The sequence below is a fragment of the Camelus ferus genome, chromosome 14 (genome assembly GCF_009834535.1).
Source record: "Camelus ferus isolate YT-003-E chromosome 14, BCGSAC_Cfer_1.0, whole genome shotgun sequence".
In the NCBI taxonomy this organism is placed as follows: Eukaryota; Metazoa; Chordata; class Mammalia; order Artiodactyla; family Camelidae; genus Camelus; species Camelus ferus.
Genome location: NC_045709.1, coordinates 32,815,731 through 32,835,398, shown reverse-complemented (window position 1 = coordinate 32,835,398; position 19,668 = coordinate 32,815,731). Strand labels below are relative to the sequence as shown.

At 37.8% G+C, this 19,668-nt stretch overlaps 1 protein-coding gene across 1 annotated transcript in view; it reads left to right on the top strand.

Moving 5' to 3' along the window:
- The window catches only part of ITGBL1 (integrin subunit beta like 1), a 161,559-nt gene that overhangs the window by 58,084 nt on the left and 83,807 nt on the right, over window positions 1-19,668 (top strand). The window contains exons 3-6 of the mRNA XM_014568174.2: window positions 7,299-7,445; window positions 12,210-12,332; window positions 14,670-14,810; window positions 17,873-18,013. Coding sequence (XP_014423660.2) covers window positions 7,299-7,445; window positions 12,210-12,332; window positions 14,670-14,810; window positions 17,873-18,013 — 552 coding nt within the window. The remainder of the gene's footprint in view (window positions 1-7,298; window positions 7,446-12,209; window positions 12,333-14,669; window positions 14,811-17,872; window positions 18,014-19,668) is intronic.

Here is a 19,668-nt window from a genome sequence, read left to right as displayed (position 1 = left end):
GTAGTTTGGCATTAACACAAAATTTACAAAGATATCAATATAAGGTTATATAGGGTTGAATGTAGTATTTGATAAAAGTGGTGTTTCAAATCAATGAGAAAGGAATCAACCATTTATTAATAATGTTGGAAAACCTATCTAGCAGCATGGAAAGATAAATATGGACTTTTCTTACCTTACCAAAAAAATTCCAAATTTATGCATAAAATGAAATTTTCAAGAAGAAAACATGAGAGAATTTGATCATATGATTTAGGAGTATGAGAAACTATATATGTCATTAAATATTTGCAAAATAATGACAGACAAAAGACTAAATTCATTAACATGTAAAACCTAATGCTCATAAAAATCATGAAAATATCCAACAACCCAATAGAAAACTAGGCAAAATATTTAAGTAGAAAATTTTAAGAAAATGAGACAAAAATGATTTTGTTTTTAAAATAAAAATTATTTATAAACCAAAAGAAAGATGTTGAATGTCATCCATCATTGGCACATGCCAACAAATATATCCAGTGTAATTTTTAATGCTCAGATCAACACAGGTTACTTGATAATGTTCCATGTTATGTGTTGGCAAGTGTATCCTCACACATTGCTGGTGGGAGTGTATTTAGCATAGTTTTGGAAACAAATCTGTCTTTATCTATTAAAATTTTAATGATATGCATACCCTTTCTTCCATAAACTCCACTTATAATAATTTATCCCACAGATCTGGTCACACTTCTGCATAAAGATGCATGTTTAAGGAAGAATACTTATTACAACATTGTTTGTAGTGGTAAACGATCAAAACTAGTTTTGTGCGCATTAGGAAAGGATGGCTACATTGCTGTGGCTATCTACAGTGGAACATTTTACATCTTAGAAAGAGTGAAATAGATCTCTATGGGCTAAAATGTTGATATGAATAGGTGTTGGGAGATAATTCTCCATTACCTTTTGTGAAGACAGGCACTGATTGCGTCCATTCTGGGATATCTCTTCATGGATGTCTGTACAGAGAGCCTTGGAAGATAGATCTGGTGTTCCCCTTTGGAGCAAAGGGAAGTTTGTTTATAGTCTAGTGTAGTAAAATAATGTACCCTTCCAGGGCATGTTCAGGCATGCTTACTCCCCATGCTGAAAGAATCAGGTTCTCTACCCTGGAAGTGTCTCTCTCATAACACAACCCACTGCATGAGCAAGAATCACCTGCTCCTCACTGTGTTGTCCTGTGTGAACAGGGGCTTAGATAACTGACTCAGATGGATATTTCAGTGGCTGCTATTGATGTGTGTAATAAAGTTCTTTGACCCTGACCCAAGAGACTCATATTTCATGCCAGAGTCCATGAAAATGTAGCAGGATAATTTGTTAGTTTCAAATAAGGGAAAATCAAATCTCAGCTTCTCTCCCCACTTCTTGACAAAGGTTCTCCAAGATATATTTTAGGTGGAAAAAATAAATCAAAGGTCAGAACAAAATAGATGGTATATTTATAATTTCAAGGAAGCTGATACATGTGTATGTGGAAGATTTATCTTTACCTTATTTAACTTAAAACTTGGATATCTGGATAAGCAAAGGAAATATTGCTTTTAATTCCTTTTTTAATTTTCTCTGATAGTCCTCATGAGCTTTCCTTCTAGTTTCCAACTGCTCACTGAATGCCAAGGGGAAAAAACAAAACAAAACAAAACAATTAACCATAACTTAGTTCAAGCCTGCTTAAAACTTAGTGTGATTCAGGAATGTAAAGATTATCTTAGGTTTAATTAACTCTCCTCAGAATAAATGCTCCAGTCTGTTTTATTCCTCTTGTTTTTCTTGTATTGTCTGAGATGCACTGGGGATTATGGGTTTCACTGATGCTCTGTGTTTAGGCATGATGGAGGAGGGCAAGGAGGCAGAGAAGGACAAAGAGGAGGGTGGGAGAAAGAGAGGAAGATGCCAGAGGATTAAGAAGCAAAGAATAAGATAAGGATTTAAATGCCAGTTGAATTCAGAAATAAAAAGCATATTAATTTTTCTTAGTTAGAAAAATGTCAATAGAATGATGGGATTAAAATTGGATTGTAGATAAAAAGTGAGACTGGGAATGAAAACTACCTATTTGGAGATTTGAATAAAGAAGGGAGAATTGACTTGACATAGAGACAAAAGTAGGGACATGTGTTTAATAGAGGGAGTTTTGATTACCTTTTGTAAAGCCCAGGAGACACTTGTTCAGTTTTACAGTATAAGAGGAAGGTGCTAATGATGAAGCTGAGGTTGAAACAGAGGAGAGAGAGGAAGTAGGTCCCCCAAAGTACCAGATGGCAGTGAAATCATGGCTCCTTGAAAGGAATGTGTAACTGAGCAGGACCCTATTGTCATCATTGGTGATCATCTGATATCTGCAATAGTGTTTGTAACTGCTTAACTTGATGATGGTTTAAAGTTTTTTTTCTCATGCTCTTGCTGACCAGGGTTGGGCTGGAGAGGAGGGAGACTTGGGTGGTCTGCCCCACCCCCTGGTGTTGCTCTGTGCTGGGACCATGCTCAGTGCCCTGCTTTTGACCCCTTGTGGTTTCCTTGTATCCTGTTATTCGATCTGCAGGTCCCAGCCTGCAGCAGGAGAGCCCAGGCTTCAGCCTGCTTTAAAGTCTAAAAGCATTTATCAACTTGACTTTAAACTGCACAAGTTTTTCTCCAGAGCTCTTTTCCATGGAGCCCCTTCCTATACATCCTTTGTCTTAGGTACAAGAATTTAAAGAGAGTCCCAAAACCAGAGGTGAATTTCATACCCAGCAGAGGAAGGGGACCACTGACTGCATCTACAAAAACAGGAACAACTTTGCAACAATTTGTTACCCTGTACCATCTCTATGGAAATTAGCTCTGCCCTTTGAACTCTTTGTTATAAAACCCCCTGCCTTCTCTCCTCAGCAGGCTTACAGTCTTAGAGGCATTAGCCCACTGTGACTTCCTTTGCCTGGCAAAGAAATAAAGCTGCCTTTTCTGCTTCATCTAAAACTCTGACCTCGAGTCTCAGTTCAGTAAGCGGGGTCCAGAGGCTGTGTTTTGACAACAAGTGGACCTTGACACAGCCTTTGGAGCTGGAAAGAAGGAGGCAGTGTGGATGAAGGTTACCTAAGAGGAAGAAAGGACAGAAAGTTACGGGATTTTATTCTTATTCAAGTTTGTAGGTACCCAAGCTGAGTGGGCAACTTGAGATTTTGGTTAAAAATTTGGAGGGCCCGTTTAAAGACAATCCATTCTTCAAGGACCATGAATTTCCTCTTCTGTAAGTGAGGATGGTAATATTTGTTTTCTATTTTTTCATGCCATCTTGAGAATCAAAAAAGATTATGAGTTAAAGTGATTTGTAACTCAGAAGTTTAATATATATTTGTTATCTTATGCATTATGGTGTAGTTTGGTAAAGCTGTTTTCCAGAGTAAATGTCTGCATACCAATGTAAAAAGAAAGACAAGATAAATTATCTAAAATGGTTAAAAAGTGGGATATTTTTCAATTGAATGATAGGTGAAACTTATCTATTGTGAATTATGATAAGTATAAACTTTCAGAATGGGGAATGACATAACTTGTGAGTCAAGAACGGGGAGGGACAGACCTAGAGGTTATCACCCTAAGTGAAGCAAGTCAGACAGAGAAAGACAAATATCATATAATATGACTTATATGTGGAATCTAAAAATAAATGACACAAATGAACTTATTTACAAAACAGAAAGAAACTCACAGACATAGAAAACAAACTTATGGTTACCCAAAGGGAAAGGTGGGGGGGAGGGATGAATTAGGAGTTTGGGATTAGCAGCTACAAACTATTGTATGTAAAATAGATGAACAGTAAGGTCCTACTGAATAACACGGGGAACTATATTCAATAGCTTGTAATAATATATAATGAAAAAGAATATGTATGTATAACTGAATCGCTATGCTGTACACCGGGAACTAGCATAACATTGTAAACCAACTACTTTTCAATAAAAAGAGAACCAGGAAGCCATCCTGGACAGGGGTCAGCACATTTTGGATTGTTCCTATTTTCACAGGAAGATATTCCTTCTCTTTGGAGCAATGGCTACCACTGTTGTCGTGCTGTTTTCCTATTGTCCAAATATCTTGCCTTCAGCAATTTCGGAACAAGTGAGTGGCTATTATAGTAACTTTCCCTTTCTTTTTGATCATCTCAATGCACACCTCAGTGAAGTTTGCCCCTCCTCTTACCAATACACATTTCTATAAGAGCTACTTGTCAATGAGCTGTGTCCAGTTTTTCTTCCTCCAGAAATGAGGTAGGGATGTCAGAACAGTGTGACAGAGTATTATATCCTAAAATACCTGGCTTGCCCTATAGCCTTATTTCCAGTTCAATTTTTCTGTCTACTGATCTAGAATTTTAATGTTTTAAAAGGGAATCAAGTGATAATCCATTTAAAAAATACTTTGCCTTGTCCATGAGTTACTTTTTAAAATTTTATAAGCTACTTCATGAATTACTAAAAAGTTTTAAAAATGGATAGTAATGAGCTCAGTTTAGTCTCCATGCCAACGCCTGATATGTACTTTTCTTTGTATTGTAGAAAATGTCATGACTTAAAAAGTCCTTTTACCTGCTTGCAAGAGAGTAATTTCATTTTTTTTCCATTCAAGTCAGCCAAACTGTCAACAACTTTTATTGACTGCTCACTTTATAACAGCTTAGAGCAGAGGTACCTAGGGTGTTACTGAATTAATGGAAAAGTCCTTGCAATTACAGGATTTACATTAAAGTTTATTGAACATATACAGGTTTGCTAATTTCCAAACTAAGTGAGAAGGAAATAAAAAAATAGTTACCATCTGCTTCTTTTAGTTGAAGGAGGAGAAAGAACCAAAGAATTGCTTGATTATAACATTTGAAGATCATGAGGTGATCATAAAAAGGCTTTGATTTAGCCAGTGCACAGACTTGTTTAAGGAGAAATGAAAGAATTTTTTTTAAAAAAAAGATTTGTTTTTAAAAGTAGACTTTATTAAAAAGTCTTTTATTAAGTCTACTTCTGGGCGTATTTTGGAAGTTCTGTATAAGGGAGCCTTCCCACAACCCACTGGCGTCTGGGAAAGCAAGAGAGCTGAAGGGAGAGGCATGGTATTCTTTTCAGACAAAGGAAAAGCTGAAAACACATCAGCTGACACAGTGTGTGCCTAAATATTAATATTGGTTATGAGGGAAATAAAAAATATTTGTATATTCTGAGCTAAATGAAGTCATAGTTTTCTCATGAAAGGACATCTATCTGATGGGCTTCCGCGTGTAGGTATGTATCGTGACACACTACGCGAAGAATGTGGGCTCTCCTTCCCATGTTAATTTTCTCGTAGAACCTTTTATGGAAGAAGTTTCTGAAACTGGATCTCCGTGGACTAACTTTGGGGTGTAAACACCTAAAATTTTGCTTCTACTGGTGCTTCCTTGGGTCAGTGTGGGATGAATGGTTCTTTCCCTATCAATTGTCCATTTTCCTTATTTTTCCTTTATTTTTCCAAATTTTCCTCCCTTTAAAAAAATCTGTAAACTTTAACCCACAAACCACTGCTCATCTCTGTTACATACGCCTTAATTTGGAGTCTAAGAGGTTCCATCCAATATGAAAGAAGCATTGAATATTCTTTTATTCTGGATATTTCCTTTTCTTCTAAATCATTTTTGTTTTCTTTGCAGTCAATTTTTTATTGGGAAGAAACATAAGAAATAGCTGATACTTAACTTATAAAAATGGCTATTTCATATGGCTTAACCTAATACACTAATATTATTAAAGTGTCATTACAGTTACCGAGATACTTAATTCACCAAAAGAAGCTTAGCCACTTCAAGAATGTGGCTTAATACTTTTATAAATAGACTGGATGGTTGGCAGGAGAGCTCACTTATGCTTATAAGTGATACCAAGTTGGCTGAGATTGACAGTATCACTGCAGGACCAGACAAGAATGCAAAATGATGCAATCAGTTTAACAGAGTAATGTGCACTTGATAAAATGAATTGCAATTAGGGTGCATGCAAGGTTTTGTTTGTAAAATGGAATAATTAATTTGAAAAATATAACAGGAATAGAAGCACTTCATGGACCAGGCCACATGCAGAGGAGTTTTAAAGTCACAGCCAATCACAGATTCAGACACTGCCGAATCTGCCCAAATGGCATCCGTTCTGACTGACCATCTGGACTTCATCATGTAAATTTGGCTGTCACATGGAATGACTGTTGGCCCCAGATCAGTGATTCCACTCCACCCTGGTCTATGAATTTCAGGCATTAAGACGTAGTACTATTATCTTGAATAACATAAGATTATTCTCCCTGCAACCCATTCAAACTCTGCTCATTTTTCAAGTCCCAGTTAAAGGTCAAAGAAGTCCAGAAAATCTGTCTCCTCTTATTTCTATCAGTCATTGACTATATCAGCTTAATACAAGATCAAACAAACATTTCTGGCTGAAGACAACACAATCCTCTTTGCATATTAGCCTTGGCTTTGCAGTTCCTAAGTTCCTTGAGGACAGACTGAGGATTGTATCTGTTTTGCACTTCTGTCTAATATGTAGTCAATGAAAACGTTAGAAGGCTTCTTCCAGCAGGGCTTAATACAGTTAATGACCGCAGTAATAAAAACAGCAAAATGTTGATTGCAGAACATGAAAGATTGAGAAATTTCTGTGGTGGTAGATGAATATGACTCTTACTGATTCTTGAACCAGATTTCGCCATCAAGAAACAGAATGTATATTTACTTTTCATCTCAATCTTATTCCAAGGTGGTATCTAATATATCTATAAAATGTTATTACATATCAAATTCAAATAAGTATAAGGGCAATGTTTAGTGGGATTTCCTGTAAGATTCCTTACTCAGAGTTGGTGGTTTTATGTGTTGTAAAATACAGTTAAATGGAAATTATTTTTATTAGGCTTTTGTGTTTTGAATGTGTAGGTGATTGGTGGATGTTTTTTCATGCTGTTTTTTGATTATGTGGTTTACTAGTCTTCTGTTTTATCTATCTATACTAATGTCTCTATGAGTTAATTTAATATTTTTAGAATGATTTATCAAAGTTGGTTGTTGAAATAAAATTCACGTATGTCATTATCCTGTTTATGAATAGAATAACCCCTCAGCCACAGTCGTATACTTGTGTTTGAATTTATTATTGCTCAGTCCTGAACCAACATCCCTCCTAAGACTCTTGATTACCATCATGGTTTCCTGTGGAAAACAGAGTAACCAGATGTTGTTAAATTCTCAGGCCATGGGAAGTGTGACTGTGGCAAGTGCAAATGTGATGAAGGATGGTCCGGGGATGCTTGTCAGTACCCGACTCACTGTGACCTAACCAGGAAAAAAAGTAACCAGATGTGCAAGAATTCTCAAGATGTCATCTGCTCTAATGCAGGTAAGAGTTCTAGCCTACAAAAGTTTTTAAATGAAATAATCAAATGTGGGTTCTTAGTGGAAATATGGAGGCGTCGAGAGATGTTGAACCTCGGAGCAAGACTACTTTTGAGTGTATTTTTTAGAAATGAAATTCAGATAAATCAACAGGGAAAAAATTGTCTTCTTGCCGAGACTGGCAAGTTTGATACTCTCCAGCTGTTCCAAGTGCCTCCTTCTTCAAGCAGGATGTTCACTGGAAACAATCCGCTAACAACATTTGATATAAATTGTGAGTCATGATTTTGAATGCTGGCATAACTATTTTAAGAGGGATTGATACAAACCAACTTAATTATTTTCGGTTACAGATCAAGAGTGCTTTGAGTTGATACCTTAGCATCAAATAGAACCAAACTTTTCAAATTTGATGAAGGTTTCAATGCCCTGGATGTGAGATCCATTGAAGAATATACTGACTGCAAGATTTTTGACTAAATCATTTTGTTATCTCATAGAAGTCATTTAAAAAGATTTCTTAGAAATTTACAGAGGAGCTGTTAAAATTAATTACCAAAATCATGTAAAACAAAAACAGCTATGGTTTTGGTTTCAATGGTGTTTAGCCAGTGTTACTGTAATTAAATACTCTTGTAACAGTTGGGCCCATGGAGCCTCAAAGTCAGTTTTTTCTCAGTCCTGGTTGAACTTCACAATCCTCCTGCCCCAGAGGCTCTGATTCAGTTGCTTGGGGGTATCATATGGATGTAGTGGGCTTTACAAGTTCTCTGGGGAATTCTTACATAGATCCAAGGGTGTGAGCTATTGCTACGTATGTTGTTTTTCATTTTTCCTGCAGCAGAAGGTAGCCATGCTGTATGTGCTCTTTGGAACTCTGTTTTTGCTACTCAACTGCACCTCCTGGGATTCACTTCATATTAGTACATGAAAATGTTTCTCATTCTTTTTTTCAGATACTTCACACTCAGTTCTGGGCAGGTGACATAGTGTATTCTGTCAGTCTCCTATTCTTGGGCATTTAGGCAGTTTCCAATATTTTGGGATTATAAAAAATGCACAGAATGAACTGGTGCATATGTATTTTCATATTTTTGGAGGTGTATCTTTAGGATAAATCATTAGAAGTGAGATTGTGGGGCCAAGAGATAAATTCACACTCAGTGTTACATTTAGTCTTTTTTTTTCTGTCTCTCTTATTCTCCTCTCGATTTCTAAGCCTTTCGCGTTTACTTTGGGCATCTCGTGCTCACATGGCTTTCTTTTAATGCCTACTTCTACCAGCCTAGTTCAGGACCACTGCCCCCAAACTGCATCAGTCTCTGAGTTCTCTGTACCAACTTTCCTCCTCAGACCTCCTCTGTACCAACTTTTCACACCTCAGTGTGGTTTATAGGAAGCAGCTTGGGGCAGAAAGGGAAGCAGAGATGTATGGAGGGGACATAAGACTGAAGGGCAGAGGGAGAATGGAGATGGAGCTGGGGACTGAAGGAGTTTCAAAAGCTGACTCTGTAGGGGTGCAGAAGGGCAAGGCACAGTCTGCAGAGCAAACCGAGGCCCCAGCACCACTGCCTCAGGCATATAGGCTGGTGTTCAAGACAGGGAGTCATCCTAGAAAGAGACAGCTATATTAAGCAGAATGAAAAGTCAGAGCTAAAATAATCTAGCTAAAGTAGAAGACCAATCCTCGAGACTGAGTTAACTGGCAACCAAGAAAGAGCTGCAGGATGACACAGCACGAACACCCAAGTCTGGCACTTTTGCCTGGGTTCCATATGCCATGTCTTGGAGCCTCTGTTGCAAATTCTACTCGATGAGTAAGACAGGAAGTCTCTGAACTGTTGTAAACTTTGCGCCTCACCCAGGAGCGGTTCAGATGGGTGGACTGGAGTGAGCTCGCCTGTGGGGGACATCAGAGAGAAGTTGTCTCATTCAGAGACAGAGGCTGTTCCTGCAAACAGCGGCTGCATGCACAGTCCTGACTGTGCGACCTTCGCTCCCTCGCCGTGATGGGCTCCTGGTTTTCTCACAGACAAAGTCTAAAATCCTCGAGCAGTGTCCTAGGGCCTGGTCTCCAGCATTCCCTTTTCTCCAATCTCAAGCCAGACTCTTCACTGTTCTTGAATTCTCCATCCTTGTTTCTTATCCCAGGCTTTTCCCTCAATATCACAAGTCTTCTCTCCATTTCTACTTGTTGAAATTCTATCTATACATCAAGTGCCAACTCAAGGACCTACTCCTTCACTGTGTATGTCTTCCCTCTCAGAGCCAGACTGAGGTTTATACTTTTCTATACAGCATTTGTCACAAATCTGTTGCAAGTGCCTTTGCGTCATCTGGTTTCATATATACATATAAATTACCCATCATTTAGCTCTTTCTTCCTGGTCTATGACTTAGTTTTAATTTTATTCATCTTATTATCTCCTATAGCACCTAGGACTTTGCCAGTAAAATAATAAGCAACAAGGAAATTGAATGAACAGATACGTGGATGGTTGAAAGACACCATGAATAAATGTGAAAATGAACAAGAAGGGTGATAATTAGAGAAAAAATGAGATGAGGCAATACCACGAATTGTAGCATTAGATTTGAAATGAATTTTTATACATTGAAATAGTTTTCAGGAAAAAAAAAAACCGCAAGAAAACGAAGTTTAATAAAAGCAAAATTGACACAAGTATTCTCAAGGTAGAAAAATAACAAGCTCCAATTCTGCAGAATCACCATCTATACGTGACTGAGAGAGAAAAAAACTCTTACTGATGATAGCAAATCACAAGTGACCTGGGTAACCGAATTGTGCAGAGGGTATGAAAACAGGAAATGGTGGGCTCCATAAATATAAAGTGAATCCAGAGGAAATATTTGGGAATATGACTAATATACTCGATGTCTTAAGGGGAGAAGGCAACCCAACACTTTCTGAAAGCCTACTATGCGCTAGACACGGTAGTGTTGGTAAAAGATGACTGGGTGATGTATTTATCATTTGATCTTCACAGCCACTCTATGGAGTAGACATTATTTGCAAGTAAGGACTTTGAGAGTTGGAGATAAAAGTCATGACCTCAAAAATGTTTATCCCATGGGGATTAAGACCTGAATTTGGCTACAAGTCTACCTTAATCCTAAATGCATGCACTTCCTGGAATCCACATACAGAATTGCCAATAGCCAGTGGCTCATTTCAAATATCAATATTATCTTTGGTTCCACCTCATTCTTTACCCCTCGTAATCAGTCACCAAGTCCTTTTCTTTCTCCTGAAAATATCCCCTTTGCTTTTTTCTAAACTCATGGCCATCACCCTTGTCAGCCTGTATCTTCTTTCCAGCAGACTAATGAGCTGACATTCCCTTCTGTCCTCTTGTGCCTCATTTCAGTTCATTCTTCATATAAAAACCAGAGTCATCTGGTAAAAACGGACACCTGATTACATGGTTCCCTTGCTGAAAATATTTCCATGGTTTCTCATTATTCTTGGGTTAAAGTTGGGAATCTTTAACATGACCTAGGAGATTTCCGCAAACTGCATGTTTAGGTGCCTTATTCCTTTCCTGACGCTTTCCTCATGATTTTCTGTACTCCAGCTGTCTTTTTTCCTGCTCTTATTTCCCCTTTACTGCAGGGCCTTTGCTGTTTTCTCCTGCTGGAAGTGGGCCTCTTCGCCGTCTCAGTTCTCTTAGCTCCTATTTCTGCTTGGCGTTCAGTCTCAGCTTAAGAGCTCTTCCCCAGGGGATCCGTCTTTGGCCACTGGGTCTCAGTTAAATCCCCTTACTATGCGTTCCTGCTACACTATCCACATCTCCACTTATTTTATCGCCCTGGTATTTTCTCATATAAAACTGTAAGAGGAGGATTATGCCTGAATTGATTTCCTGTTGCATTTCCAGAGTCTAGGATGATATCTGGTGGATGGCAGAGTCTCAATTAATATATGGTGACTGCCGTGATGATCAACTAAAATTTTAAAAATAAGTATTAAAAAGGAAGTTCCTCAAATGGACATTCTACTTCTCAATATCCTTTGAATGCTGTTTTAATGTCAGTGAAATGACTCTCAGGGGTTGTAGGCAAATCCTCAAATCTGGCTGAGTTATATGGTGTATGGTAGACCAGATGACGCTTGTGTGCTTCTGTGTCACTCTGATCTGCCCCAAGGTTTTGGTGAGTTCCTAAGACTCTATGCCTAAGAAAACCCACTGTGGTCCCACTGTCACGAGGACGTGTGTATCAGTTTAACACTGTGGATATAAAATTATTAGGAACCTCTAAGTTTTTCATTTATGCATTTGATAATGACTTCCACAAACATTTATTATATAAATAATATGCTCAAATATTGTGCAAAGCATTGAATAAATAGTGGTGAGGAAGATAAGCAAGGTTACTTCTTTCACAAAGCTTAGAATTTTCTGCTTTAGTTCACTTCAGACCCAGGTGTAATCAGAAGATATTCCTTCATGCGTTGGTTGGATGGGCATGTATAAAGCAGCTCTGCTCTTGGGGAGGTCAGATTTACATTCATGAAACTATGAGCGGTCAGTCATAATAGCCCTATGCTGTAAAATATTAACTGCTGGCCTATCATAATCTCAAGAAAGAGTGTCATTATCTGCCCCATCATACCCATAGTAATACCTAATTTGAATATTAAATCAATGTGAATTGTCTATACCCATGAAAGAGATAGGTTGGAAATTCATTCATTGTAATTTATATGCATTTAACAAATAATTCTTGCTTTGTTTAAATGCTTTAGGTACATGTCACTGTGGCAGGTGTAAGTGTGACGATTCAGATGGAAATGGACTCGTTTATGGTAAATTTTGTGAGTGTGATGATAGAGAATGCATAGATGATGAAACGGAAGAAATATGTGGAGGTAAGACTATTAACTTGGCAGAAATTAATGAAAGTACTTGATGTTTTCATCTGTTTCATTGAACTTTTATCTCATAAATTTCAATTTCTGCACGAAGTTTACTCTTTTAAGTGGTACCTGTGTTTACTTGGAAAACACGTCTTATAAGGAAACCTAGACTAGGGTGTTCAGAGCTGACTCGAATTTTTGAAATGCAAAGTCAGATTGTTCCTTACAGAGAGCCGGGTCCCTGTGGCGCCAGGCCAGCTGCATGGTTCGCAAGTGGTCCTGGTTGGACTCCATCTTCCCTGCTCACCATAGATGCTTGTATTTTGCCTCTTCTCTTCCAATCTCTCCATTGCCACAGCAGAGGGAGGTCAAGATCAGTGAGAACCCCTTCAGTTTAGATAAATTCTTCTCGGCTGCTATTAAACATTTTAGCTTGGTTGCCTCTGGCCTTGCCTCTCTATTCATAAGCAACTACTCCTTTCATTTATCTCTGAAAAGATCCCATCCATGGGATCCTGTTCTTCATGCCAGATGGGTGATTTCAGGAGAGTATTTTCCCTGGAAGGATCAGGAGCAAATGGGGCCAGGAGGAACCAGAGGGCCACAATGTGTCACTAACTACAACAAACTCCTCTTGTTTACAAAAACAGATTATGGGCTTCAATTCCCGTGGTCTTCCACATACTCTTATTTTAGGGCTGCTTGGTTCTTTCTCTCTGATTTCCTTGCTGTCCAACCAACCAGGATAAAATAAACACAAAAACCTTCATTTTTCAAGCCAGTGACCTAAGCTAGACGCTGTGTAGACAGCTCCGCTAAGGGGCTCGTTCCAAAACAATTAGAACAATCAGATAAATCCACCCACAAATATTATGTATTTGTCCTCCTGATATTTTATTTCCAATGATCACAGATCAAAAAAGAGGAAGGGAACATGTGTGGAGCCAGTGTGTTCTAGTGCACACCACCAAAGCAAAGTCTACTTGCATGTGTAAATATCAACATTTAACTGAAATCAGAAGGAAATGTTTAACTCTCAACGTTTCCACTTATTATTTCCATTTGTTTGAGGCTAAAGCAATTTCATGGTGCAAAGTCTCAGACCACAGACACCTACTCCAGTAAACATCCTCTGGGGGTGACATTGACCGGGATTCTAGACTTTTCCGTGTATCATGCACGTGAAACCAGTCTGTTGAGAGGTGCTTCTACAGCCCAACAGTGAAGCAATTCAAAAGGAGATTTTCTTACTCCATCAATTGCCACAAGGCAAAGAACATTGTTTACTGTCTGGAGTGTTTATGTCCTGAGGTTATATTTTATCTCCATTATCCAGATGTGTCTTATTAGAGTACTTTCATCTGAGTTATGAAGATATCTGCTTAATTTTCCACATCTGCATGTGGGTATAGCTTTCCTTGATTTAGCGTAATAATTTTTATTCACCTCCAGCAAAATGATATTTTAGTAAAACTCTAGTTCCATACTAAATTTTATAAATATACAAAGAATTTGAATGTGGGGAATGTAGATTTATGATCATTTGTTAATATCATGGTAAGACTTACATAGGTAGCATCTTAAGTAAATTTCCTGCCATGACAGAGTAGGTAAGTTTCTGAAGATTTGTGAGATTATAGAGGAAATTCTAGTATAAGAAGTTAATCTAGTCTTAAAAAACAAGACGAAACATTGTCTCATAGGAAAAGCTTTTTAGCACACAGTCATCTTGCTTTCTCCCAGTGTAATCCTCAATCTGGTATTTTATTAGTTTAAATGACTACTAAACATTGATTTAGCTGAGAATCTCTTCCACTTTGTGAAACACAACAACTTGTGGGATCCAGTTGACTGAAAAGATAAATATTTCCTCTGGTTTAAGAAATGGTTCAGTCATTAATAACATGCATCCAAGTAAATAGGCACCATTGGCTTCTCAATGGTTGATTTCAAGTGAAATACTTCAAGAAATGCCCTTAGAGTAAATGCTTCTATACATTTGAGTTTGATGCTCATGTTTGAGATTGGAACATAATAGACTCACAATCTTTCATGCCATTTCTTTAAAATTCTGTCATTTTTATCAGCTCCCTGGCTAGGGCAAGTTAGAGGATACCTTGGCTGGCTTTATGTGGCTTTACATAATTAATTATGCAATTATGTAGGTATAGGCACACCTGTGATGTTTTGGGGACAAACTGTATAATTTGATGATGTTAAGCAAGGACCATGGACCAGGTAAATGTTTTCAAAAGGCAAAAATGATCACAAAGAGATAGAAAGTTAATTCTGCTTTGAAAAGTTCCTTTTTTTTTTCCCCTCACGGTATAAAATTCATTTTGGGTAAAGGCCACGGAAAGTGTTACTGTGGAAACTGTTACTGCCAGGCTGGTTGGCATGGAGATAAATGTGAATTCCAGTGCGACATCACCCCCTGGGAGAGCAAGCGAAGATGCACATCTCCAGATGGCAAAGTCTGCAGCAACAGAGGTGTGTCCTTCATCCTTGTTACTACCTAACTGGGGAGAAGCAAAGCTCTTGTTAACCTGCCTTTTCTCTGTGTCCTCTTCCGTGTGGGAGGAAGTCTTCTTTCACAGTGTTTGACTTGGATGTAAATCAACATTTACAATACCAACAAGCTTCTCTTTCTTATTTTTTTTTTTAATTGGGCAGAAGGATAAGAAAGTTGCTGTCATACTTTCAGCTTTGCTGAACCAATAGTTAACACAGGGACTGTGATTTCTCTGGCAGCCATCCAGAAATGGCATAGTGCAGCAAAAAGGCAATTCTTGTAGATACTTCTGTTAAATGTCTCGACTAACAGAACCGTTGACAGCATGAGCATCTGATTATCCAGAGAGAATTCAGAAGACTCTCTTGTCTTAATTATGGGTAAAGTGAAGGCTTGGTTGCAATACAGAGTTGATATGGAGTCATTTAACTTTTACAGGCAATGATAAAAATATGATATTGGACACGATATAGCCATATGAAATTGAGACAGACCCTAGGCATAAATTTCAAAAAATATATTAGTATTGCTAACATATACTTTAAAGTGAGTTAGCTAAGTGTTGACATCAAATCAAATAGTTTGAAACACTTTTCAAAAAATCTTTGAAAATACTTGTTCTTTTTCCCTTTGTCAGCTGTGCTGGTAGATAAAAAGGCCATGCTGGAATTTTCTGACTACTTGATGGTATCAATAAATGGCCATATTTCCTTCTATAAAATCATAAAAATCTAGAAAGCTGGAAAATATTTTTTTATTTCTATAAATGAATGGTACATTTTAATAGATAATGCTTACATGGAAAGCCTTAACACTCAACCAATTTTATCTTTTTAAAAAATTGCCATAGAAGACTAAAATGTGCCGGATTTTCTGTACATATAGAAAACAAAGCAAAAGGCCTGAAATTGGGGGAAAAATTATAAAGAAAATTCCTCTCTTTAAATTATGCAGAATAGATCTGACTCTACATCACACTAATTCACTTTTATTTTCCTTTGGTAGATAAGGACATGTTTCTGCTAAGTCCTTTTTATTTAATAGGGCCAGTGGTCACCATGATGCTGTCAGGCTATGCAGTGGGAGCTGTTCCTGTGGGAAATAAGCATTCAGGTGTTTACATGAGAGAGGAAAAAGTGAAACTGGGCTGGGGATGGAGCTTGGTTCTGCAGCCCCCAGGGTTACATGGGCTGTGAGAGGCGGATCTCCTTCAGAAATACAGCCTACTTGCCACCTTTCCGAGGTCCCATCCCCTGCCTCCCCTCTTCTTTTCAGTCTATTTTTATTTATTTATTTTTAAAAAATGATCACCTGTCTGCCCCCCTGATGTGTATTTTCTTCTCATTTAATACAAAAATTGAATCATACTAGTCATACTAATTTGTAATTTGGTTTTTTTCATTTAATCATTATTTTGGCTATCTTTCCATGTTCACAGAACAAAAACCTAATGATTACTTCTAAGCTATGCATTATTGCACAAATTCCCCATTAATGGACATTTAGGTCACTAGTGGTTTTCAATAACATGAGTAACACTGTATTTAATATTCCTGTACATGTACTTCTGTGTATGTTTCCTTTCCTTTAGATACGTGAATTGAAGTGAGCTGTTACATTATATACAACCCACATTTAAAAAATACATATTGTGAAATTGTCACCCAGAAAGTTGTGTATTTTGTATTCCATATCCTCACCCACTATTGATCCTAACAATCTTTTTTTATTTCTGTCAATCTGACATCCAAAATAATTCTAACTCGTGATTGTTAAATTCCAACTCACTATTGTTTATTATCACCTTTAACAATGGTAGGTTGAGTGGTAAATATTTTCATGTTTTCCACTCAACAGGTACTTCTCTCTACAAAATTTCCAATTGGTGTTCTTTCCTTTGTCTATTCTGTTGTAGGTGTATTTGCCCTTTGGATATTAATTCATAAGGATTGTTGATATGTTTGTGAAAATAGCTCTTTTTACATACATGAGACTACTTGTTTCAGCTGTTTTAATCTTTTAGTTGGTGTCTTGCCCCCAACCACAATTTTAGATTTTTGTATGGTTAAATCTTTTCTTTTTTTTTTTCTTTAAATAATTTTCATTGAGGATTTTGAATAAAATAAATTTATTTTATATTTTATGGTTTTACTTTTATCTCCTTAAATCTTTAATCTGGCTGGAATTTACTTTGATGCAAGAGGTAAGAAAGGGATTTAACTTTGTTTTTTTCCCCTCAAATTATTAGCTGGTTGCCCTAAAGATGATTGCTGGTAATTCACACAAAGTTAATATGATTTGCAACTGAGTAATTCTCCTATGCAAATCTCCAACCAACCAAAACTGTATCTCTCTGCCTAATCACCAACATCCTCTGTAACTTGAGCTCATCTGCTCCAGCAAACCTGACTTCTTAGTCTTCCCGACCATGCACCTTCTGCTCCGATGAGTCAGGACTACTCAGGATCCACATCCATCCTCACTCGCCTTTGCCTGTTCTTGCTTTCTTGACTTTTCTAGAGTTGTCCCACCTCCACACCTCCTAGAACATTTCCCCTTCTCTCTGCTGATCCAGACCATCTACCTTAATTACTCCAGCCCACCCTGAGTCCCCCTTTCCTAAACTCTTACAATATGTCCTAGTTTACAAAACCTTAGTATTCATACTTTGTTTGCTGATTTTTCTTTTGTTGGCTTTTATTTTGTTGTTGTTGTTGTTCAAGTAAATTGTAAGCTTTTTGAGAGCAAGGATTATACCTTATGCTAATTGCTTCGGTATTATCTTTTGGTCAACACAGCACAGGGCTAATGACACATCCTTCAATCACAAGGAAGTATAGACATAGATAATAACTTGTGTTTACTAAAGAATCTCTAGTGTGAACTTTAGATGGTGTTTTCCTCAATACAATATTTTTCCTGACTATGTGTATTTGCCAAATATAAAGTAAGCAACAGAAAAAAGAGTAATATTTAAGATGCTTCTTCCCTTCATGATTTTTCTTCATTAAACTCATGTGAAATTATTTTTCCCATCTAGGGATTTGTGTGTGTGGTGAATGTTCCTGCCATGATGTTGACCCGACTGGAGACTGGGGAGATATTCACGGGGACACCTGTGAGTGTGACGAAAGGGACTGCAGGGCTGTCTATGACAGATACTCTGACGACTTCTGTTCTGGTAAGTGCTCTCCAAAGTTCCTGTTTTTAAATTTAAAAATATTTGTTTCTCTGTTTTCAAGATTCATCTTGATTCTCAGAGAACCCGTAAGAGAACTGAATGTGTGGTCCAAAGCATTTGATATTCACAGGGCTCCTAATAGTGACTTGAGAAACTTTTGGAGACTTCCCACATTGGGCGAAGACTCGAGATGAAAATGCCCCCACGCTTTTAAAAGTAGCCTATTTTCTCACCAAGGAGAACCATTACATTTAGGTATCTAACACTCAGCCGTGAGAATCCAGAGCTAGCAGACCTGACAGTGAACAGGAGAGGTTCCGTTATGACAGCCATATTAATATATTACAGAACTTAGGACAGTATACCCTTTCACATGGATATTTTATTGCATTGATTCTTTGATATAATTTATATACTAAAATGGGTCTGCAATTCAGTTTACAATTGAATATCAATTAATAGATTCAAAAATGCTATTCCATAATTCTTTATGGAGTAGATACTATCGGTCAGGGTCTGGACTGTGTCTGGGCTACGGTTCCAGCAGTGAGGGAGACAAACATGATTCTTGACATTAGAGAGCATGTAATTTAAAAGAAAAGGGGAAAAAAATACATCCTATATCCTTCCAGAATTTCTAATAGTGCAAAGAAAAAAAATTCAGATTTATCCAAGAAAGTGTCATTTAGTAAAAATACAGTAATAGACGTTCAGTCTGGTTGTACTGGACAATCCAGAAGGCAGAGACACGGGCGTGTTCATGTCTTTACACTTGACTGCTTGGTTGGTATAAGCAGATAAGAAACTCCGCTGGTCTCTGGAAAGCTTGCCAGCAAAGAGCCGCCTTATTTACTTATGGTTATGCAACTGCAAAGACATCCCTGGCCCGGCTGCGGGGAGCCTGCTGCTAAAACTTCCCATCGCAGAAGAGTTCCTCTCTTCTGATTATCCCTTGTGCTCCAGAGAATTTCCTAAACATTTTGTGAGCGCTGTTCTCTGGAGGGGATGCCCTGTGCAGGTTTTGCTGCTGTTCGTTCTGTGCGAGTGTTTTTATTATCCCCATTACCAACACCATGGGCATAAAACAGCTCACAACTGCCACACGACTTCCATGTGCTGGCCACTGTGCTCAGCCTTTTCCAGACTTGTATTTGTGCCTCGTGAAAGTCTCCGAGGTAAGGAACATGTTTATTCTCATTTTACATTTGGGGAACTGAGTTTCAGGGAAATTTCATAACCTGCTGAAGACTCCACCACTAAGAGAGAGAATTGGAATGCTAACAAGGTCTCTGAATCTGAAGAAATCTAACAGTTCTTTCTTTACTGAATGAATCTTTGTTTAAACGTCAGTGTAATATAGCATTTATTGAGAGCTAATTATGCTAGAGGCAATGTGTGAGATAGTAGGGCATAAAGTATAAAATGGCTTAGGCTCTGCCCTCAAGAAATTTACTGTTTAGCCAAGAAAACTGCCGGATAAACATATAATTTCAATATACTGTGGGAGAGTGTAGGCTTTTATGGGAGCTTGGCATATTCCGTCATGTGTTTGCTTATACCGGGGACCTAGCAGTGAACACAATAGCCAAAATCCCTCATGGAGTTTACATCCTGGTGGGGGTGGAGAGGCAACCAATGAACCAACAAACAGAATT